This window comes from Hyla sarda, chromosome 13, assembly GCF_029499605.1.
Source record: "Hyla sarda isolate aHylSar1 chromosome 13, aHylSar1.hap1, whole genome shotgun sequence".
NCBI lineage: Eukaryota > Metazoa > Chordata > Amphibia > Anura > Hylidae > Hyla > Hyla sarda.
In genome coordinates, this window is record NC_079201.1 from 6,859,587 (window position 1) to 6,884,359 (window position 24,773).

At 47.7% G+C, this 24,773-nt stretch overlaps 1 protein-coding gene across 2 annotated transcripts in view; it reads right to left on the reverse strand.

The window, feature by feature from the left end:
• Positions 1–23,208, reverse strand: part of USP43 (ubiquitin specific peptidase 43) — a 66,108-nt gene extending 42,900 nt beyond the window's left edge. The window contains exons 1-2 of one of the 2 annotated variants that reach the window (XM_056549537.1): positions 22,672–23,208; positions 21,890–22,526 (exon numbers count right to left, since the gene is read on the reverse strand). In XM_056549537.1, coding sequence (XP_056405512.1) covers positions 21,890–22,495 — 606 coding nt within the window. In that variant the 5' untranslated portion in view covers positions 22,496–22,526; positions 22,672–23,208. Of the gene's footprint in view, positions 1–21,889 lie in introns of both variants that reach the window. The other variant, XM_056549538.1, reaches the window with a different exon arrangement.
• Between the last annotated feature and the right edge of the window lie 1,565 nt (positions 23,209–24,773).

Genomic DNA, 24,773 nt, shown 5'->3' on the forward strand with positions numbered 1-24,773 from the left:
CATTACAGGGATAATAAACACAGTGATGTCACAGTACAGGGATAATACACGCAGTGATGTTACAGTACAGGGATAATACACATAGTGATGTCACAGTACAGGGATAATACACGCAGTGATGCTACAGTACAGGGATAATACACAGTGATGTCACAGTACAGGGATAATACACACAGTGATGTCACAGTACAGGGATAATACACGCAGTGATGCTACAGTACAGGGATAATACACAGTGATGTCACAGTACAGGGATAATACACAGTGATGGTAGAGCAATGGTCAGCACTATCTGAAAGGTGGTGGCGCATGAGGAAAAAAGTAATGCAATATAATGAAGGAGGTCCCAGCACTCACCGATGCAAGCAATTTGATATTTTATTGTATATCCAAGTCACAGCTCTGCTGCAGAGCTGTGACTTGGATATACAATAAAATACACAGTGATGTCACAGTACAGGGATAATACACACAGTGATGTTACAGTACAGGGATACTACACACAGTGATGTCACAGTACAGAGATAATACACAGTGATGTCACAGTACAGGGATAATACACAGTGATGTCACAATACAGAGATAATGCTCTCAAGGATGTCACAATACAGGGTTAATACACACAGTGATGTCACAATACAGGGATAATACACAGTGATGTCACAATACAGGGATAATACACAGTGATGTCACAATACAGGGATAATACACATAGTGATGTCACAGTACAGAGATAATGCTCTCAAGGATGTCACTATACAGGGATAATACACACAGTGATTAATAGTTTCCACACTCTATTACCCATCGGTATCCCTAACTGCACCTCACATCTGAGTGGCTCTCTTAATTTAGACTACACTGGTAGTTACTCCATGGTTAAAGAGGGACTCTGGTTTAACAAAGGTATATCTAGAGGGGAGGTAATCTGTTGGTCACTAATCCCTGTACTGCAGTTCTTTTGGAAAACAGTGGAGAGGAAAACCATCCATCTCTTCAGCACAGTGTTTCCCATCCAGTGTGACTTCGGTTGTTGCAAATCTACAACTCCAGGCATGCCCGGACAGCCAAAGGCTGTCCAGGCATGCTGGGAGCTGTAGTTTTGCAACAACCGAAGTCACACTGGATGAAAAACACTGATGTTAATCATCAGCCCAGTATGTGATGTGTATTGAATGGCCAGAGAAGTAAGGAAGGAATTATCTGTGTGTGTACTCCTACAAGTGTGCCTCCGGCTTTTGCAAAACTACAACTTCATTAAAGGGGCACTCCGGTGGAAAACATTTTTTATTTAATCAACTGGTGCCAGGAAGTTAAACAGATTTGAAAATTACTTCTATTAAAAAAATCTTTATCCTTCTAGTACTTATTAGAGGCTGTATATTACAGAGGAAGTTCTTTTTTTGGGAGTGAATTTCTTTTTTTTTCTGTCCACAGTGCTCTCTGCTGACATCTCTGTCTGTATCAGGAACTGCCAGACCAGCATAGGTTTGCTATGGGGATTTGCTCCTGTTCTGGACAGTAGTTCCTGATACAGACAGAGGTGTCAGCAGAGAGCACCGTGGGCAGAAAAAAAAAGAAAAAAGAAAATCCAAAAAGAAAAGAACTTTCTCTAGTATATAGCAGCTAATAAGTACTGGAAGGATAAAGATTTTTTAATAGAAGTAATTTACAAATCTGTTTAACTTTCTGGCACCAGTTCACAGTGGCACTGGAGTACCCCTTTAAGTGTCTGAGGATGTGGGGGAGGGGTGCTGAACTAGCACCAGAAAAGGGCAAACATCCAGAATGGGGCTCCCCATCATCCCAGAGTACTAAATATTTAGAAAACTGATTGTAAAGTTTTTTGGATAATTGTTTTTTCACTGCCCCACCCCCACGTCCCCGCCTAGAGGATGTGGCCCAGCAGGACTCCTAATTACCCCGGAGCTTGGAGACTCTGTTCAAAGGTTCCTGTTACTATGAGGAGCCGTCACCAACAAGACAACAGGAAAGAAGCCGCTACAGGGATTGTCAAGATCTTAAATGCGAGCAATGTGGTCAGACCGGTTTGTGCGCAGCACACGAGGGCCGCCGACTAACAGTCCAAATATTTATTCACATAGGAGAAGAGCTCAGGACAGCAGGAAGCGGAGTACAGAGCCATACAACATCCAATATGGACGTCCACAGACAACTTATACCCATTCACACCGTGCTGGGGGTGGGACTGTTCTCCCACACAGGACTAGCCACATGGCTATACGACATCATGTACATCATTTGCGCCTTTCTGCAACATTGTGTCTCGATGCGATGGCATCACAAATCAATAAAAACGCATCGCATGTCATAACTTGTTCCGCGCAGGCCAAACACGGTGAAATACGACATCATGTACACAGTTGTCGCCTTCCTGCAACATTGCGCCTCAGTGCAACAGGATTACAAATCTCGTAATACATCAATAAAAAGACAATTAAATGGGTCATTTCGTCCACACAGACCCAGTCCAGGGTTCTACTGCATCCTGCACACTATTTGCACCTTACTGCAACACCATGTCACAAAAAAGGCACAAAAGGTATAGCACAGGGATATACTACATCATGTACACCATTTGCACCTTCCTGGAACATTGCGCCTCAGTGCAACAGGATTACAAATCTCGTAATACATAAATAAAAAGACAATTAAATGGGTCACTTCGTCCACACAGACCGAGCCCAGGGTTCTACTGCATCCTGCACACTATTTGCACCTTACTGCAACACCATGTCACAAAAAAGGCACAAAGGTATAGCACAGGGATATACTACATCATGTACACTGTTTTCACCTTCCTGCAACATTGCGCCTCAGTGCAACAGGATTAAAAATCTCGTAATACATCAATAAAAAGACAATTAAATGGGTCACTTCGTCCACACCGACCCAGTGCAGGGTTCTACTGCATCCTGCACACTATTTGCACCTTACTCCAACACCATGTCACAAAAAAGGCACAAAGGTATAGCACAGGGATATACTACATCATGTACACCATTTGCACCTTCCTGCAACATTGCGCCTGTCACGATGCCGGCTGGCAGGTAGTGGACCCTCTGTGCCAGAGAGGGATTGGCGTGGACCGTGCTAGTGGACCGGTTCTAAGCCACTACTGGTTTTCACCAGAGCCCGCCGCAAAGCGGGATGGTCTTGCTGCGGCGGTAGTGACCAGGTCGTATCCACTAGCAACGGCTCACCTCTCTGGCTGCTGAAGATAGGCGCGGTACAAGGGAGTAGGCAGAAGCAAGGTCGGACGTAGCAGAAGGTCGGGGCAGGCAGCAAGGATCGTAGTCAGGGGCAACGGCAGAAGGTCTGGAAACACAGGCAAGGAACACACAAGGAACGCTTTCACTGGCACTAAGGCAACAAGATCCGGCAAGGGAGTGCAAGGGAAGTGAGGTAATATAGGGAAGTGCACAGGTGAAAACCCTAATTGGAACCACTGCGCCAATCAGCGGCGCAGTGGCCCTTTAAATCGCAGAGACCCGGCGCGCGCGCGCCCTAGGGAGCGGGGCCGCGCGCGCCGGGACAGAACAGACGGGGAGCGAGTCAGGTAGGGGAGCCGGGGTGCGCATCGCGAGCGGGCGCTACCCGCATCGCGAATCGCATCCCGGCTGGCAGCGGGATCGCAGCGCCCCGGGTCAGAGGACGTGACCGGAGCGCTGCAGCGGAGGGAGTGAAGCGAGCGCTCCGGGGAGGAGCGGGGACCCGGAGCGCTCGGTGTAACAGTACCCCCCCCCTTGGGTCTCCCCCTCTTCTTGGAGCCTGAGAACCTGAGGAGCAGACTTTTGTCAAGGATGTTGTCCTCAGGTTCCCAGGATCTCTCTTCAGGACCACAACCCTCCCAGTCTACTAAAAAAAAATGTTTCCCTCTGACCTTTTTGGCAGCCAAAATTTCCTTGACCGAGAAGACGTCCGAGGAGCCGGAAACAGGAGTGGGAGGAACAGATTTGGGAGAAAAACGGTTGAGGATGAGTGGTTTGAGAAGAGAGACGTGAAAGGCATTAGGGATACGAAGAGAAGGAGGAAGAAGAAGTTTATAAGAGACAGGATTAATTTGACACAAAATTTTGAAAGGACCAAGATAGCGTGGTCCCAACTTGTAGCTAGGGACACGGAAGCGGACATATTTAGCGGAGAGCCATACCTTGTCTCCAGGGGAAAAAACGGGGGGAGCTCTTCTTTTCTTATCCGCGAACCTCTTCATGCGTGAAGAAGCCTGTAAGAGAGAATTTTGGGTCTCTCTCCATATAATGGAAAGGTCACGAGAAATTTCATCCACAGCGGGCAGACCAGAGGGCAAGGGGGTAGGGAGGGGGGGAAGAGGGTGACGGCCGTACACCACGAAAAATGGGGATTTGGAGGAAGATTCAGAGACCCTGAAGTTATACGAGAATTCGGCCCATGGAAGGAGATCTGCCCAGTCATCCTGGCGGGAGGAAACAAAATGTCGCAAATAATCACCCAGGATCTGGTTAATTCTTTCTACTTGTCCATTGGACTGGGGATGATATGCAGAGGAAAAATTTAATTTAATCTTGAGTTGTTTACAGAGAGCCCTCCAGAATTTAGACACGAATTGGACCCCTCTATCCGAGACAATCTGCGTAGGCAACCCGTGAAGACGAAAAATGTGTACAAAAAATTGTTTAGCCAACTGAGGCGCAGAAGGAAGACCAGGAAGAGGGATGAAATGTGCCATTTTGGAGAATCGATCAACGACCACCCAAATAACGGTGTTGCCACGGGAAGGGGGTAAATCAGTAATAAAATCCATACCAATCAGAGACCAAGGCTGTTCGGGGACAGGCAGAGGATGAAGAAAACCAGCGGGCTTCTGGCGAGGAGTCTTATCCCGGGCACAGATAGTGCAGGCTCGCACAAAGTCCCCAACATCCGTCTCCAGAGTCGGCCACCAATAGAAGCGGGAGATGAGTTGCACAGATTTCTTGATGCCCGCATGACCTGCGAGATGGGAGGAGTGACCCCATTTGAGGATTCCGAGGCGTTGGCGTGGAGAAACAAAGGTCTTTCCTGGAGGAGTCTGCCTGATGGAGGCAGGAGAAGTGGAGATCAGGCAGTCAGGTGGAATGATGTGTTGCGGAGGGAGATCAACTTCTGAGGCATCCGAGGAACGAGAGAGAGCATCGGCCCTAATGTTCTTATCGGCAGGACGAAAGTGAATCTCAAAATTAAATCGGGCAAAGAACAGAGACCACCGGGCCTGGCGAGGATTCAGCCGTTGGGCAGACTGGAGGTAGGAGAGGTTCTTGTGGTCGGTGTAGATAATAACAGGAAATCTTGATCCCTCCAGCAGATGCCTCCATTCCTCAAGTGCTAATTTAATGGCTAGAAGCTCTCGATCCCCGATGGAGTAGTTCCTCTCCGCTGGAGAGAAGGTCCTAGAGAAAAAACCACAAGTGACAGCATGCCCGGAAGAATTTTTTTGTAGAAGAACAGCTCCAGCTCCCACTGAGGAGGCATCAACCTCCAATAGGAAGGGTTTGGAAGGGTCAGGTCTGGAGAGCACGGGAGCCGAAGAAAAGGCAGACTTGAGTCGTTTAAAGGAGTCTTCTGCTTGAGGAGGCCAGGACTTGGGATCAGCATTTTTTTTGGTTAAAGCCACGATAGGAGCCACAATGGTAGAAAAATGTGGAATAAATTGCCTGTAATAATTGGCGAACCCCAAAAAGCGTTGGATAGCACGGAGTCCGGAGGGGCGTGGCCAATCTAAGACGGCAGAGAGTTTGTCTGGATCCATCTGTAGTCCCTGGCCAGAGACCAAATATCCTAGAAAAGGAAGAGATTGGCATTCAAACAGACATTTCTCAATTTTGGCATAGAGTTGGTTGTCACGAAGTCTCTGAAGAACCATACGGACATGCTGGCGGTGTTCTTCTAGATTGGCAGAAAAAATTAGGATATCGTCCAGATATACAACAACACAGGAGTATAACAGATCACGAAAAATTTCATTGACAAAGTCTTGGAAGACGGCAGGGGCATTGCACAGTCCAAAGGGCATGACCAGATACTCAAAGTGTCCATCTCTGGTGTTAAATGCCGTTTTCCACTCGTCCCCCTCTCTGATGCGGATGAGGTTATAGGCGCCTCTTAAGTCCAATTTAGTGAAGATGTGGGCACCTTGGAGGCGATCAAAGAGTTCAGAGATGAGGGGTAAGGGGTAGCGGTTCTTAACCGTGATTTTATTAAGACCGCGGTAGTCAATGCAAGGACGTAGGGAGCCATCTTTTTTGGACACAAAGAAAAATCCGGCTCCGGCAGGAGAGGAGGATTTACGGATAAAGCCCTTTTTTAGATTCTCCTGGACGTATTCGGACATGGCAAGAGTCTCTGGGGCAGAGAGAGGATAAATTCTGCCCCGGGGTGGAGTAGTACCCGGGAGGAGGTCGATAGGGCAATCATAAGGCCTGTGAGGAGGTAGAGTCTCAGCTTGTTTTTTGCAGAAAACATCCGCGAAGTCCATATAGGCCTTAGGGAGACCGGTTACTGGAGGAACCACAGAGTTACGGCAAGGGTTACTGGGAACCGGTTTTAGACAGTTCTTGGAACAAGAGGACCCCCAACTCTTGATCTCCCCAGTGGACCAATCCAGGGTTGGGGAATGAAGTTGAAGCCAGGGAAGTCCAAGGAGAATCTCCGAGGTGCAATTGGGGAGGACCAAAAGTTCAATCCTCTCATGATGAGATCCGATGCTCATAAGAAGGGGCTCCGTGCGGAAACGTATGGTACAGTCCAATCTTTCATTATTTACACAATTGATGTAGAGGGGTCTGGCGAGACTGGTCACCGGGATGTTGAACCTGTTGACGAGAGAGGCCAAAATAAAATTTCCTGCAGATCCAGAGTCCAAGAAGGCCACTGTAGAGAAGGAGAAGGCAGAGGCAGACATCCGCACAGGCACAGTAAGACGTGGAGAAGCAGAGTAGACATCAAGGACTGTCTCACCTTTGTGCGGAGTCAGCGTACGTCTTTCCAGGCGGGGAGGACGGATAGGACAATCCCTCAGGAAGTGTTCGGTACTAGCACAGTACAGGCAGAGGTTCTCCATACGGCGTCGTGTCCTCTCTTGAGGTGTCAGGCGAGACCGGTCGACCTGCATAGCCTCCACGGCGGGAGGCACAGGAACAGATTGCAGGGGACCAGAGGAGAGAGGAGCCGAGGAGACGAAACGCCTCGTGCGAACAGAGTCCATATCTTGGCGGAGTTCCTGACGCCTTTCAGAAAAACGCATGTCAATGCGAGTGGCTAGGTGAATAAGTTCATGTAGATTAGCAGGAATTTCTCGTGCGGCCAGAACATCTTTAATGTTGCTGGATAGGCCTTTTTTGAAGGTCGCGCAGAGGGCCTCATTATTCCAGGACAATTCTGAAGCAAGTGTACGGAATTGTACGGCATACTCGCCAACGGAAGAATTACCCTGGACCAGGTTCAACAGGGCAGTCTCAGCAGAAGAGGCTCGGGCAGGTTCCTCAAAGACACTTCGGATTTCCGAGAAGAAGGAGTGTACAGAGGCAGTGACGGGGTCATTGCGGTCCCAGAGCGGTGTGGCCCATGACAGGGCTTTTCCGGACAGAAGACTGACTACGAAAGCCACCTTAGACCTTTCAGTGGGAAACAGGTCCGACATCATCTCCAGATGCAGGGAACATTGGGAAAGAAAGCCACGGCAAAACTTAGAGTCCCCATCAAATTTATCCGGCAAGGATAAGCGTATCCCAGGAGCGGCCACTCGCTGCGGAGGAGGTGCAGGAGCTGGCGGAGGAGATGACTGCTGAAGCTGTGGTAGCAACTGTTGTAGCATAACGGTCAGTTGAGACAGCTGTTGGCCTTGTTGCGCTATCTGTTGTGACTGCTGGGCGACCACCGTGGTGAGGTCAGCGACAACTGGCAGAGGAACTTCAGCGGGATCCATGGCCGGATCTACTGTCACGATGCCGGCTGGCAGGTAGTGGACCCTCTGTGCCAGAGAGGGATTGGCGTGGACCGTGCTAGTGGACCGGTTCTAAGCCACTACTGGTTTTCACCAGAGCCCGCCGCAAAGCGGGATGGTCTTGCTGCGGCGGTAGTGACCAGGTCGTATCCACTAGCAACGGCTCAACCTCTCTGACTGCTGAAGATAGGCGCGGTACAAGGGAGTAGACAGAAGCAAGGTCGGACGTAGCAGAAGGTCGGGGCAGGCAGCAAGGATCGTAGTCAGGGGCAACGGCAGAAGGTCTGGAAACACAGGCAAGGAACACACAAGGAACGCTTTCACTGGCACTAAGGCAACAAGATCCGGCAAGGGAGTGCAAGGGAAGTGAGGTAATATAGGGAAGTGCACAGGTGAAAACCCTAATTGGAACCACTGCGCCAATCAGCGGCGCAGTGGCCCTTTAAATCGCAGAGACCCGGCGCGCGCGCGCCCTAGGGAGCGGGGCCGCGCGCGCCGGGACAGAACAGACGGGGAGCGAGTCAGGTAGGGGAGCCGGGGTGCGCATCGCGAGCGGGCGCTACCCGCATCGCGAATCGCATCCCGGCTGGCAGCGGGATCGCAGCGCCCCGGGTCAGAGGACGTGACCGGAGCGCTGCAGCGGAGGGAGTGAAGCGAGCGCTCCGGGGAGGAGCGGGGACCCGGAGCGCTCGGCGTAACAGCGCCTCAGTGCAACAGGATTTCAACTCTCGCGATATGTCAATATAAAGGCGATGCGATGGGTAACTTCCTTGGTCCACACAGACCCAGTCTAGGGTGCTACTGCTGTGGTGTCCCGGTACCGTATTGCATACCGTACCTTGTATGGTGGTCCCCAAAGTCAGAGTGACTACGTTCAGGTAGGGTCCCCCAGGTGGGACAGCCCCTAGTCGCCTCCTTCTTTTCTAATGTTGTAGATGTTTAAACGTATATATTTAATATAATATAATATAAGGTACGGTATATTAGTATACAGTGGTCCCTCAAGTTACAATATTAATTGGTTCTGGGACAACCATTGTATGTTGAAACCATTGTATGTTGAAACCAGAACTCTATGGAAACCTGGTAATTGGTTCTCAAGATCCAAAATGTCATCCGAAAATAGGAAAAAGTGAGAATTAAAGAAAAATAAGTAGATAACTAATATAGATAAAGCAAATCCTCACATATAAAAGTAATAAAGATCTGCTGGGAGCTGTAAATCACTGTCTATGTCAGCGTTTCCCCAAGCAGGGAGCCTCCAGCTGTTGCAAAACTACAACTCCCAGCATGCCCGGACAGCCTTTGGCTGTCCGGGCATGCTGGGAGTTGTAGTTTTGCAACAGCTGCGGGCACCCTGCTTGGGAAACACTGGTCTATGTAGAGGACATGAGCTTCTTCAGGGTCCTGTACAGTACAGGCAATGTCCTAAAAAAGTAACATGGATCCACCCTTACCTGGTGTCCAAAGGAACAGCTAACCCTGATACAGGTAAGTGTACAAAACATGTAATACCTCCCTGTACTGTAGGGGGAGCCACCAGACATCAGTCAGTGCATACGCTTCAGTAATACTGGTGTTTTACCAGTAAATTGCCCATTCTGATTGGTCAGATCTTCCGGCCATTGACAGGTATCACAGATCTGGACTGTCTGTACATTGTATGTTGAGCCTGGTTTCAACTTACAATGGTCTTTTCTGGACCATTGTATGTTGAAACTATTGTATGTTGAGGCCATTGTAAGTTGAGGGATCACTGTACTTACCTTGGTAGTGTCGCAGGACCTTTGGTCATGTGACTATGTTAATTCCTCTATGGTATGTTGGAGGACCTTTGGAGGTCCTTGGGTCACATGGTTACCCATAACTCTTTGTACAGAAGATTGACAGTTGTTAGGGACCAGTGAGCTTAAGTCCAGCCCCTGCCCATATAAGAGAGCTGTAGCCAATGATCGCTCTCTTGGGTTGCTTCTCTCGTGGATGCCGGACTATCAGGACGGATCTGCGCAACTTTCAAAGACAAGCTAGGCCAGAAGTCTACCGGCCTCAGCCTGAAACTAAACCGCGAGTTAAAATCTCAATCCCCGCTAAAGCTAGCGTGATTACTGGACCGAATCCAAACCCCTAAATCCAGTGGATCAGCGCAAAAATTACCTTCCTAAGCTCAATTGACTCACGAGGTCCCAACCACTTGTCAAGCTCTAATAGACTTTGTTATATGGACTGTTCCTGTTCATTATTGCATAAAATCTTCAGTAAAAGTTCCGACAAGTTTCTGCAAATCTCCGGTTGTGGACAATCAATTATTTCCTACCTCCCTATCGCTCTTGGGACGGGTGGCGGTAGGACAAGCATACAGAGAATAGCCCTCACCCTTGCGTCACGAATAGAAAGGTTTAACCAGACACCCTTTAGTTACCGCACAGCTACACCCCATATACCCTACACCCCCAAGCTACCACACTGCATCCTGCACACTATTTGCGCCTTCCTGCAACATTGCGCCTCAGTGCAACAGGATTACAAATCTCGTAATACATCAATAAAAAGACAATTAAATGGGTCACTTCGTCCACACAGACCCAGTCCCGGGTTTTACTGCATCCTGAACACTATTTGCACCTTCCTGCAACACCATGTCACAAAAAAGGCACAAAAGGTATAGCACAGGGATATACTACATCATGTACACTGTTTGCACCTTCCTGCAACATTGTGGCTCAGTATAACAGGATTACAAATCTCGCAATATATCAATAAAAAGGCAACGCAATGGGTCACTTCTTGCACACAAGCCTAACACATGGATATACCACATCATGTACAGTTTGCACCTTCCTGCAACACTGTATCTCAATGCAATGGCACCACAAATCTCAGCATATAATCAATAAAAAGGCAACGTATTTCTTCGCATCTTTCACATGGGACTATCGTAGGGCTATACTACATCATGTACACCATTTGCGCCTTCCTGCAACATTGTGTCTCAGGGCAATATAATCACAAATCTCTAGCTATATCAAACAAAAAAAGGCAATGCAATGGGGCACTTCTTCCACACTGGCCTAGCCACAGGGCAATACCGCATCATGTACATCAATGGCACCTTCCTGCAACATTGTGTGTAGATGCAACAGCACCACAAATCTCACCATATAATCCTGAACAACAATGTTTCCCAGGCAGCGTGCCTCCAGCTGTTGCAAAACTACAACTCCCAGCATGTCCGGACAGCCAAAGGCTGTCCGGACATGCTGGGAGTTGTAGTTTTGCAACAGCTGGAGGCACACTGGTTGGAAAAACACTGCCGTACACCATTCGCACCTTCTTGCAACATTGTGTCTCATTGAAACCACAGAATATTGGAGGGTTGCTCAATATGTCCCATACATGAAGAAGTAGTACTGAGGTGGCCAAATTGTACCTCAATTGTACGGCAACAGCTGGAGGCACATTGGTTGGAAAAACACTGCCGTACACCATTTGCACCTTCTTTCAACATTGTGTCTCATTGAAATCACATAATATTGGAGGGTTGCTCAATATGTCCCATACATGAAGAAGTACTGATGCAGCCAAGTTGTCCTGGGAGTTGTAATTTTGCAACAGCTGGAGGCACACTGGTTGGAAAACACTGCCATACAGCAGTCGCACCTTCTTGCAACATTGTGTCCCAATGAAACCACATAATATTGGATTGTTGCTCAATATGTCCCACACATGAAGAAGTACTGAGGGGGCCAAGTTATATTAGGAGTTGTAGTTTTGCAACAGCTGGAGGCACACTGGTTGGAAAACAGTAATATACTGCATTCGCACCTTCTTGCAACATTGTATCTCAATGAAACCACATAATATTGGGGGGTTGCTCAATATGCCCCATACATGAAGTAGTACTGAGGCGGCCAAGTTGTACTGGGAGTTGTAGTTTTGCAACAGCTGGAGGCACACTGGTTGGAAAACACTGCCGTACACCATTCACACCTTCTTGCAACATTGTATCTCAATGAAACCACAGAATATTGGTGGGTTTCTCAATATGTCCCATACATGAAGAAGTAGTACTGATGGGGCCAAATTGTACTGGGAGCTGCAGTTTTGCAACAGCTGGAGGCACACTGGTTGGAAAACACTGCCATACACCAGTTGCACCTTCTTGCAACATTGTGTCCCAATGAAACCACATAATATTGGAGGGTTGCTCAATATGTCCCACACATGAAGAAGTACTGAGGGGACCAAGTTATATTGGGAGTTGTAGTTTTGCAACAGCTGGAGGCACACTGGTTGGAAAACACTGCAGTACACCATTCGCACCTTCTTGCAACATTGTATCCCAATGAAACCACATAATATTGGAGGGTTGCTCAATATGTCCCATACATGAAGAAGTAGTACTGAGGCGGCCAAATTGTTCTGGGAGTTGCAGTTTTGCAACAGCTGGAGGCACACTGGTTGGAAAACACTGTCGTACACCATTCACACCTTCTTGCAAGATTGTGTCTCAATGAAACCACATAATATTGGAGGGTTTCTCAATATGTCCCATACATGAAGAAGTACTGAGGCGGCCAAGTTGTACTGGGAGTTGTAGTTTTGCAACAGCTGGAGGCACACTGGTTGGAAAACACTGTCGTACACCATTCACACCTTCTTGCAACATTGTATCTCAATGAAACCACAGAATATTGGTGGGTTTCTCAATATGTCCCATACATGAAGAAGTAGTACTGATGCGGCCAAATTGTACTGGGAGCTGCAGTTTTGCAACAGCTGGAGGCACACTGGTTGGAAAACACTGCCATACACCAGTTGCACCTTCTTGCAACATTGTGTCCCAATGAAACCACATAATATTGGAGGGTTGCTCAATATGTCCCACACATGAAGAAGTACTGAGGGGACCAAGTTATATTGGGAGTTGTAGTTTTGCAACAGCTGGAGGCACACTGGTTGGAAAACACTGCAGTACACCATTCGCACCTTCTTGCAACATTGTATCCCAATGAAACCACATAATATTGGAGGGTTGCTCAATATGTCCCATACATGAAGAAGTAGTACTGAGGCGGCCAAATTGTACTGGGAGTTGCAGTTTTGCAACAGCTGGAGGCACACTGGTTGGAAAACACTGTCGTACACCATTCACACCTTCTTGCAACATTGTGTCTCAATGAAACCACAGAATATTGGAGGGTTGCTCAATATGTCCCATACATGAAGAAGTAGTACTGAGGCGGCCAAATTGTACTGGGAGTTGCAGTTTTGCAACAGCTGGAGGCACGCTGGTTGGAAAAACACTGCCGTACACCATTCACACCTTCCTGCACCACTGTATCTCAATGAAACCACAGAATATTGAAGGGTTATCTACCTGGCACCAAGCCCAGTTCACGTGCCCCCCTCCGGCTGTTGACTACATGAGGAGACATCAACCTTTACAGAGAGTCACGGAGCCGCGCCACGGGGCATTTCCCACTCAGCTTTGAAAGGCACAAACAACCTAAAGTGGTTATTGTGTAACGTAACGCAAACAACAATAGAAACATAACACTACACATAAGGCAGGTGTCTGCTCCGGCGTTCTCCTGGCCTCCAGGGAATGAAGGTTCAAGTTGCCAGATGGTGTACAATACCCGCGGCTTTACCCCATTCCTGCAGACGCCTGGCATTAAGCTTACGATGAACAACGTTGGTAGGGAGGTTACTATTACAGGCAGATAAAAGAAAACTATAGTACTGAGTCTTACAACGTACTGACAACCTGTTCTTAGGTTAGGTAAGAGGTGTCTAAAGCGGACACCCCCACCAATGTTGAGAACAGAGGTGTCTCAGGACCCCGCCCCTGCCGATCGCCGAAAACATGGGGGTCCCAGCTATCTGACCCCACCAGTCACTGTGTATAGGTAACAGGACCGATTCTGCCTATAGGCTAAATAGGCAGCCGCCTAGAGCGCTCTCTTGATGGCGGCGCCGCATTGCCCACTGCAAGAAAGTAAATAACCAGCCAGCACCTGAGGCAACCACTGCTCATCCGAAGCACCAGCCCAGCCAGCACCACTGTTGCGTGAGGAGGGGGTTTGTGACAGCATGTCACCCCAGTAGTAAGGAGATTACATGAGGAGGAGGTTTGTGACAGTGTGTCACCCCAGTAGTAAGGAGATTACATGAGGAGGAGGTTTGTGACAGTGTGTCACCCCAGTAGTAAGGAGATTACATGAGGAGGAGGTTTGTGACAGTGTGTCACCCCAGTAGAAGGAGATGACATGAGGAGGAGGATTGTTACAGTGTGTCACCCCAGTAGTAAGGAGATTACATGAGGAGGAGGTTTGTTACAGTGTGTCACCCCAGTAGAAGGAGATGACATGAGGAGGAGGATTGTTACAGTGTGTCACCCCAGTAGTAAGGAGATTACATGAGGAGGAGGTTTGTGACAGTGTGTCACCCCAGTAGAAGGAGATGACATGAGGAGGAGGATTGTTACAGTGTGTCACCCCAGTAGAAGGAGATGACATGAGGAGGAGGATTGTTACAGTGTGTCACCCCAGTAGTAAGGTGATTACATGAGGAGGAGGATTGTTACAGTGTGTCACCCCAGTAGTAAGGAGATTACATGAGGAGGAGGCTTGTTACAGCGTGTCACCCCAGTAGTAAGGTGATTACATGAGGAGGAGGTTTGTTACAGTGTGTCACCCCAGTAGTAAGGTGATTACATGAGGAGGAGGTTTGTTACAGTGTGTCACTTCAGTAGTGAGATTACATGAAGAATGGGTTTGTTACAGTGTGTCACCCCAGTAGTAAGGAGATTACATGAGGAGGGGGTTTGTTACAGTGTGTCACCCCAGTAGTAAGGAGATTACATGAGGAGGAGGTTTGTTACAGTGTGTCACCCCAGTAGAAGGAGATGACATGAGGAGGAGGTTTGTTACAGTGTGTCACCCCAGTAGTAAGGTGATTACATGAGGAGGAGGTTTGTTACAGTGTGTCACTTCAGTAGTGAGATTACATGAAGAATGGGTTTGTTACAGTGTGTCACCCCAGTAGTAAGGAGATTACATGAGGAGGGGGTTTGTTACAGTGTGTCACCCCAGTAGTAAGGAGAGTACATGAAGAATGGGTTTGTTACAGTGTGTAACCCCAGTAGTAAGGAGATTACATGAGGAGGAGGTTTGTTACAGTGTGTCACCCCAGTAGTAAGGAGATTACATGAGGAGGGGGTTTGTTAAAGTGTTTCACCCCAGTAGTAAGGAGAGTACGTGAAGAATGGGTTTGTTACAGTGTGTCACCCCAGTAGTAAGGAGATTACATGAGGAGAAGGCTTGTTACAGTGTGTCACCCCAGTAGTAAGGAGATTACATGAGGAGGAGGAGGATTGTTGCAGTGTGTCAGCCCAGTAGTAAGGAGATTACATGAAGAATGGGTTTGTTACAGTGTGTCACCCCAGTAGTGAGGAGATAACATGAGGAGGGGGCTGTTACAGTGTGTCACCCCAGTAGTAAGGAGATTACATGAAGAATGGGTTTGTTACAGTGTGTCACTCCAGTAGTAAAGAGATTACATAAGGAAGAGGTTTGTTACAGTGTGTCACCCCAGTAGTAAGGAGATTACATGAGGAGGAGGTTTGTTACAGTATGTCACCCAAGTAGTAAGGAGATTACATGAGGAGGTGGTTTGTTACAGTGTGTCACCACTGTTAAAAGGTGATCACATGAGGAGGTTTGTTACAGTGTGTCACCCCAGTAGTAAGGAGATTACATGAGGAGGGGGTTTGTTACAGTGTGTCACCCCAGTAGTAAGGAGATTACATGAGGAGAAGGCTTGTTACAGTGTGTGACCCCAGTAGTAAGGAGATTACATGAGGAGGAGGAGGATTGTTGCAGTGTGTCAGCCCAGTAGTAAGGAGATTACATGAAGAATGGGTTTGTTACAGTGTGTCACCCCAGTAGTGAGGAGATAACATGAGGAGGGGGCTGTTACAGTGTGTCACCCCAGTAGTAAGGAGATTACATGAAGAATGGGTTTGTTACAGTGTGTCACTCCAGTAGTAAAGAGATTACATAAGGAAGAGGTTTGTTACAGTGTGTCACCCCAGTAGTAAGGAGATTACATGAGGAGGAGGTTTGTTACAGTATGTCACCCAAGTAGTAAGGAGATTACATGAGGAGGTGGTTTGTTACAGTGTGTCACCACTGTTAAAAGGTGATCACATGAGGAGGTTTGTTACAGTGTGTCACCCCAGTAGTAAGGAGATTACATGAGGAGAAGGCTTGTTACAGTGTGTCACCCCAGTAGTAAGGAGATTACATGAGGAGGAGGAGGATTGTTGCAGTGTGTCAGCCCAGTAGTAAGGAGATTACATGAAGAATGGGTTTGTTACAGTGTGTCACCCCAGTAGTAAGGAGATAACATGAGGAGGGGGCTGTTACAGTGTGTCACCCCAGTAGTAAGGAGATTACATGAAGAATGGGTTTGTTACAGTGTGTCACTCCAGTAGTAAAGAGATTACATAAGGAAGAGGTTTGTTACAGTGTGTCACCCCAGTAGTAAGGAGATTACATGAGGAGGAGGTTTGTTACAGTATGTCACCCAAGTAGTAAGGAGATTACATGAGGAGGTGGTTTGTTACAGTGTGTCACCACTGTTAAAAGGTGATCACATGAGGAGGTTTGTTACAGTGTGTCACCCCAGTAGTAAGGAGATTACATGAGGAGAAGGCTTGTTACAGTGTGTCACCCCAGTAGTAAGGAGATTACATGAGGAGGAGGAGGATTGTTGCAGTGTGTCAGCCCAGTAGTAAGGAGATTACATGAAGAATGGGTTTGTTACAGTGTGTCACCCCAGTAGTGAGGAGATAACATGAGGAGGGGGCTGTTACAGTGTGTCACCCCAGTAGTAAGGAGATTACATGAAGAATGGGTTTGTTACAGTGTGTCACTCCAGTAGTAAAGAGATTACATAAGGAAGAGGTTTGTTACAGTGTGTCACCCCAGTAGTAAGGAGATTACATGAGGAGGAGGTTTGTTACAGTATGTCACCCAAGTAGTAAGGAGATTACATGAGGAGGTGGTTTGTTACAGTGTGTCACCACTGTTAAAAGGTGATCACATGAGGAGGTTTGTTACAGTGTGTCACCCCAGTAGTAAGGAGATTACATGAGGAGAAGGCTTGTTACAGTGTGTCACCCCAGTAGTAAGGAGATTACATGAGGAGGAGGAGGATTGTTGCAGTGTGTCAGCCCAGTAGTAAGGAGATTACATGAAGAATGGGTTTGTTACAGTGTGTCACCCCAGTAGTGAGGAGATAACATGAGGAGGGGGCTGTTACAGTGTGTCAGCCCAGTAGTAAGGAGATTACATGAAGAATGGGTTTGTTACAGTGTGTCACTCCAGTAGTAAAGAGATTACATAAGGAAGAGGTTTGTTACAGTGTGTCACCCCAGTAGTAAGGAGATTACATGAGGAGGAGGTTTGTTACAGTATGTCACCCAAGTAGTAAGGAGATTACATGAGGAGGTGGTTTGTTACAGTGTGTCACCACTGTTAAAAGGTGATCACATGAGGAGGTTTGTTACAGTGTGTCACCCCAGTAGTAAGGTGATTACATGAGGAGGAGGTTTGTTACAGTGTGTCACCCCAGTAGTAAGGTGATTACATGAGGAGGAGGTTTGTTACAGTGTGTCACTTCAGTAGTGAGATTACATGAAGAATGGGTTTGTTACAGTGTGTCACCCCAGTAGTAAGGAGATTACATGAGGAGGGGGTTTGTTATAGTGTGTCACCCCAGTAGTAAGGAGAGTACATGAAGAATGGGTTTGTTACAGTGTGTCACCCCAGAAGTAAGGAGATTACATGAGGAGGAGGTTTGTTACAGTGTGTCACCCCAGTAGTAAGGAGATTACATGAGGAGGGGGTTTGTTACAGTGTTTCACCCCAGTAGTAAGGAGAGTACATGAAGAATGGGTTTGTTACAGTGTGTCACCCCAGTAGTAAGGAGATTACATGAGGAGGAGGCTTGTTACAGTGTGTCACCCCAGTAGTAAGGAGATTACATGAGGAGGAGGAGGATTGTTGCAGTGTGTCAGCCCAGTAGTAAGGAGATTACATGAAGAATGTGTTTGTTACAGTGTGTCACCCCAGTAGTAAGGAGATTACATGAGGAAGGGGCTGTTACAGTGTGTCACCCCAGTAGTAAGGAGATTACATGAAGAATGGGTTTGTTACAGTGTGTCACCCCAGTAGTAAGGAGATTACATGTGGAGGAGTTTTTTTACAATGTGTCACCTCAGTAGTAAAGAGATTACATAAGGAAGAGGTTTGTTACAGTGTGTCACCCCAGTAGTAAGGTGATTACATGAGGAGGAGGTTTGTTACAGTGTTTTACCTCAGTAGTAAGGAGATTACATGAGGAGGAGGTTTGTTACAGTGTGTCACCCCAGTAGTAAGGAGATTACATGAGGAGGAAGTTTGTTACAGTGTGTCACCCCAGTAGTAAAGAGATTACACGAGGAGGAGGTTTGTTACAGTGTGTCACCCCAGTAGTACGGAGATTACATGAGGAGGGGGTTGGTTACAGTGTGTCACCCCAGTAGTAATGAGATTACATGAGGAGGAGGTTTGTTACAGTGTGTCACCCCAGTAGTAAGGAGATTACACGAGGAGGAGGTTTGTTACAGTGTGTCACCCCAGTAGTAACAAGTGCCAACAAGTCTTTCTTGCTTTGGCTAGGGTATTAGTCTAGATCTCAATTTTTAGGTCCAATATTCTCATAGAAGAAACTGTATACATGAAGATGAAACCAGCAAACACCACTAGGGGGCTTTCTGTATACCATTAGGGTCAACAACAGGAGAGAATGCAGGGAGCTCCCTCTAGTGGTGGCTACACACAGACAGAATTGTATCTTGTAACTTGATGTCTATGCCAGTGTTTCCCAACCAGGGTGCCTCCAAAACTACAACTCCCATCATGCCCGGATAGCCTTTGGCATTCCAGCTGTCTGACTCCCCCCCCACCAGTCATTTACCACCTATCCTGTGTATAGATTTTCCATTGTAATTCTAGGAAACCCCTTCATTGTCCTGCTGAAGGTGGTCATGGTGGGGTGGGCCTTCAATTATGGGACACCATGTCTACTACCATGACTTAGTGGTCTTATACAGTAATCTTATGGGACTAGCTGCTGCTGGGGGGCACCAACAAGCTCCTTTGCTTTGGCTATGGTATTTAGATATATGGCTAGTGAAGAAGATTCCTTTTTTAAGGTCCAATATTCTCATAGTAAAACCGATAAAATTTTGCCTGCCAGCAGACACCACTAGGGGGCTTTCTGTATATCCCTGGGGTCAATAGCAGAACATAATGCATTGAGCTCCCCCTAGTGGTGGCTACAGGCAGACAGAATTTTTATCTTGCAACTCGATGTCTGTGCAGAGGATTTGGAGCGCTGTGCAGGTACCAAGGCTACGGTGTCATCTAAATAGTTAAATCCCCTCCAGGAGGGAAAAGGTTAACCACGCCTACGAATCTACAATTCTTCACATATACCGGCTGATACAAAAGGATCCTCTCCTGGGACGCTGAGGCTTTTAATTTAATTGTGCGCAGCATTTTACCAATTGGATAATTCCCTTGCGTTGACTTTCAGCCGGCACCTGAGAACAGTCACCTTGACGCTCATCACTTAGGATAAGAGGGGCATCCTGGAGGCACTACAGGATATAGGTTACCATAGGCAATGTGGTGGGCGACAGGGACAATGCACAAGATGACTGCGGTTTTTGGGGTTCCATGACCCAGTGCAAGACAATGATCCGAAATTTGCCAGTCTCAGTGCAGGGTGCAGTTCTAGCTGTTGCACAACTACAACTCCCGGCATGCTGGGAGTTGTGGTTTTGCATCAGGTTTAGGCACCCTGGTTGGGAAACTTTTTGTGATGGGCAACCTATTCCTCAACCTGTGTCTCTCCAGTAAGACTACAACTCCCATCATGCCCCAACAGCCTAACCCACAGGTGGGGGGGTGTTGTCTTAGGGCATGATAGGATAGGAAATGTAGTTTTACAACAGGTGAAGAGATACAGGTAGGGGAACACTGCTGTACTATAGACAGGGATCAGTCAGAGCATGCTAGGAGTTGTAGTACTGTTAGAGTTAGAGAGCCACAGTTTGGGGAACACTGCACTTATGGTTATTAGTAGTGTGGAAGGGCATGCTGGGGGTTATAGTTTTGAAACAGTCAGCGAGCCACAGGTTGATGAACAATCCTGTAAAGTGTATGGGGGGGGGGGGTCAGGGCATGATGGGAGTTGTAGTTTTGCAACAGTTGGAAAGCCACAGTTTAGGGAACACTGCAATTATGTGTATCGGGGTGTGTCAGGGCATGCTGGGAGTTATAGTTTTACAACAGCAAGACCGCCATGGGTTAAAGAACACTGCTCTAATGTGTATAGGGTTCTGTGAAGGCATGCTGGGAGTTGTAGTTTCGCAACAGGCAGACAGCTACAGGTTGGAGAACACTGCTTTAATGTGTATAGGGTTCTGTCAAGGCATGCTGGGAGTTGTAGTTTTGCAAAAGCTATACCGCCATGGGTTAAAGTACACTGCTCTAATGTGTATAGGGTTCTGTCAAGGCATGCTGGGAGTTGTAGTTTCGCAACAGACAGCTACATGTTGGAGAACACTGCTCTAATGTGTATAAGGTTCTGTCAAGGCATGCTGGGAGTTGTAGTTTCGCAACAGACAGCTACATGTTGGAGAACACTGCTCTAATGTGTATAAGGTTCTGTCAAGGCATGCTGGGAGTTGTAGTTTCGCAACAGACAGACAGCTACAGGTTGGGGAACACTGCTCTAATGTGTATAGGGTTCTGTCAGGGCATGCTGGGAGTTGTAGTTTTGCAACAGCTATAGAGGCAAAGGTAGGGGAATACTGATATGTATGGAAAAGCTGCTTTAATGTAAATGGAGGTTTGTCAGGGAAGGATGGGAGTTGTAGTACGTTGGACAGCCAGAAGGTAGGGAACACTGCACTTTTGTGTATGGGGGTTTGTCAGGGCATGATGGGAGTCGTAGTCTTGCAACAGCCGGAGAGCCCTAGATTGTTATCTTTATGGCAGAAATAACGTATCACGGGCGGGAAAACATCCGAGCAGTGACGCAGTGCGTTAGTAAAATACTACCCGTGAGTAAATCTTCCCTACAGGATCCGATAAACATCTGGTCACGTGACCAAAACTAGATTAAACAAACTTTACTTTTAATGAGTGTTTGCGGAGCGTTAATTACCCGGCGGAACAACAGAGTCTCTGTCCTGTGAGCGGTATTGTTATAATCAGTCAGCGATGACATCATCGGCGAATAGATAATAAGTAAACGCCGACTGCGAATCATTAACCAGACGCAATGGAAGGGGTTAACACAAGGTTTCCCAATAAGTGTGCCTCCGGCTGTTGCAAAACTACAACTCCCAGCATGCCCGGACAGCCAACGGCTGTCCGGGCATGCTGGGAGTTGTAGTTTTGCAACAGCTGGAGGCACAACGCTTGGAAAACACTGATCTACAATGTTGTCTTCTATGTACAAGTGCGTCCCCTCCGATTGGGACTTAGCCTTACCGTGGGTTTTGTAGTTTTGCAACAGCTGGAGGCACAATGCTTGGGAAACACTAATCTACAATGTTGTCTATGTACAAGTGCGTCCCCTCCGATTGTGACTTAGCTTTACCGTGGGTTTTGCAAACTCTACGGTAGGTTATGTGAATGGATTTTTCGCAGATATGTAAGGGGTTAACCCAGCCTTTCCCAAGCAGTGTGCCTCCAGCTGTCCAGGCATACTGGGAGTTGTAGCTTTGTTACAGCTGGAGGCACACAAACACCGGGTTAACCCATTTCACTAAAAATCAGCACTCACCTTAAACTCCACGGAAAGTTGAGGGGTGTACTCTAAGGTCCACAGACCCCTGACCAAGGTGGCCAGCCTCTCAGTGACCTCCCCCCGTACGGTCGGAGTGGTCTCCTCTGCGGACGCCTTCTGAAGCCCCTCGCTCCCTTTAGTCCTGTCGAATTCCGCCCTGAACTGCTCCGTTCCCAGGTACTCGGCCAAGAGGTCGGTGTTACTCAGGCACTGGACCACGGCGTTCATGAAGCAGGTGTTCCCGTGGTTCTTCAGTCCCTGGACCCCAGGAACCTTCTCATCCGAGCTGGAGGAAGACCTCTCCTGACCAGTGGCCGTCCCAAGAGCTTTGCCCAGGTTGTTGTTGCTGTCCCCACCTTGGACCACTCTATAATCCTCGTACGTGGACCCTTTGCCTTCTCCTTTGGGTTTGTCCCGCTTGAAGCCCCCATCGTCATCCTCCCGGTACAGGTTGTTCCTCTCCACATCCATCAGGTGGGACAAATTGGTCAAAGTTTTCAGGAACCTCTGCATGAAATTCCCCATGGACTTAAGGGATTTGCTCCGGAAGAGCTTCCTGGGGCCGGGGCTCTTGTCTTTGGTGGCCTTGTCTTGCTCCTCCATGTCTTCTTCACCTGCGGACTCTCTTCTCTACCTGCGGGGATGGGCACAGGTTGACCAGGAAGAAGGAAAACAGGACTCGAGGCGGCTGTTCCTGCAAGCCTAGCTTACAGAGCGCTGCTGCCCATGCCTGCTAGAAGGGTGCACCTGTCACCCCCATAGAGGTGGACCCATCCTACCTGGCCGGGGAAGGTGTGTGAGCCATCGTGTCCCCGGGAGCGGAGTAGTAGCAGGTTCTCCAAGCAGCGGGGAGACGTATCTGCTGCCTGGGCTCTGCTCCACCTCCACACTAGGAATATTATTAGCTGGGATTTACTTTCACAAGACGAGCAATAGGAGGCAGCGGGCGGAGGAGGGAGCCCCTGCTGGTGACTATGGTGTAAGACAACCTGACAAATTCCATCCCCACTGTGTCATTCATCCCCAAGCTTCTCATCAGCTGCAGGATAATCTATGGACACAAGAGAGGGATCAGGGGCCGGATGGGCAGGAGCGGCCTCCTTGCTTACTCTGCACATGCCGGGGCCCCCGACACCACAAGTTACTATACAACTTCATAATCCTTTGTTACTGCTGAGTCCGTGTATCTAAGTCTGTCAGGTGTGACAATGTCCGCCGAGCCAATCCCTGGCCACGTGTGATACAGTCTTCACAGCAAGCGTATCTAATTTGAGCATGTGTGATACTGTCTGCTGTGCCAATGTATCTAAGTCTAACATAAGTCAGTCATGTGCAATACTGTGCTGCCAAGCAGGTATCCAAGACTGATATGTGTGATACTGTTTGCTCTGCCAATGTATCTAAGTCTAATATAAGTCAGTTATGTGCAATACTGTGCTGCCAAGCAGGTATCCAAGACTGATATGTGTGATACTGTTTGCTCTGCCAATGTATCTAAGTCTAATATAAGTCAGTTATGTGCAATACTGTGCTGCCAAGCAGGTATCCAAGACTGATATGTGTGATACTGTGCTGCCAAGCAGGTATCCAAGACTGATATGTGTGATACTGTGCTGCCAAGCAGGTATCCAAGACTGATATGTGTGATACTGTGCTGCCAAGCAGGTATCCAAGACTCATATGTGTGATACTAATGATATTTGTTATCCTGTGCTGCAAAGCAGGTATCCAAGACTGATATGTGTGATACTGTCTGCTGTGCCAATGTATCTAAGTCTAACATAAGTCAGTTATGGGCAATACTGTGCTGCCAAGCAGGTATCCAAGACTGATATGTGTGATACTGTGCTGCCAAGCAGGTATCCAAGACTCATATGTGTGATACTACTGATATGTGTTATCCTGTGCTGCCAAGCAGGTATCCAAGACTGATATGTGTGATACTGTCTGCTGTGCCAATGTATCTAAGTCTAACATAAGTCAGTCATGGGCAATACTGTGCTGCCAAGCAGGTATCCAAGACTGATATGTGTGATACTGTCTGCTGTGCCAATGTATCTAAGTCTAATATAAGTCAGTTATGGGCAATACTGTGCTGCCAAGCAGGTATCCAAGACGGATATGTGTGATACTGTGCTGCTAATCTGGTGTATCCAAGCCCGATATGTGTGATACTGTGCTGCTAAGCTGGTGTATCCAAGACCGATATGTGTGATACTGTGCTGCTAAGCTAGTGTATCCAAGCCCGATATGTGTGATACTGTGCTGCTAAGCTAGTGTATCCAAGCCCGATATGCGTGATACTGTGCTGCTAGGCTGGTGTATCCAAGCCCGATATGTGTGATACTGTGCTGCTAAGCTAGTGTATACAAGCCCGATATGCGTGATACTGTGCTGCTAAGCTGGTGTATCCAAGCCCGATATGTGTGATACTGTGCTGCTAAGCTGGTGTATCCAAGCTCGATATGTGTGATACTGTCTGCTGTGCCAATGTATCTAAGTCTAACATAAGTCAATCATGTGTAATACTGTGCGGCCAAGCAGGTATCCAAGACTGATATGTGTGATACTGTGCTGCTAAGCTAGTGTATCCAAGCCCGATATGTGTGATACTGTGCTGCTAAGCTGGTGTATCCAAGCCCGATATGTGTGATACTGTGCTGCTAAGCTAGTGTATCCAAGCCTGATATGCGTGATACTGTGCTGCTAAACTGGTGTATCCAAGCCTGATATGTGTGATACTGTGCTGCTAAGCTGGTATATCCAAGCCCGATATGTGTGATACTGTGCTGCTAAGCTAGTGTATCCAAGCCCTATATGTGTGATATTGTGCTGCTAAGCTGGTGTATCCAAGCCCGATATGTGTGATACTGTGCTGCTG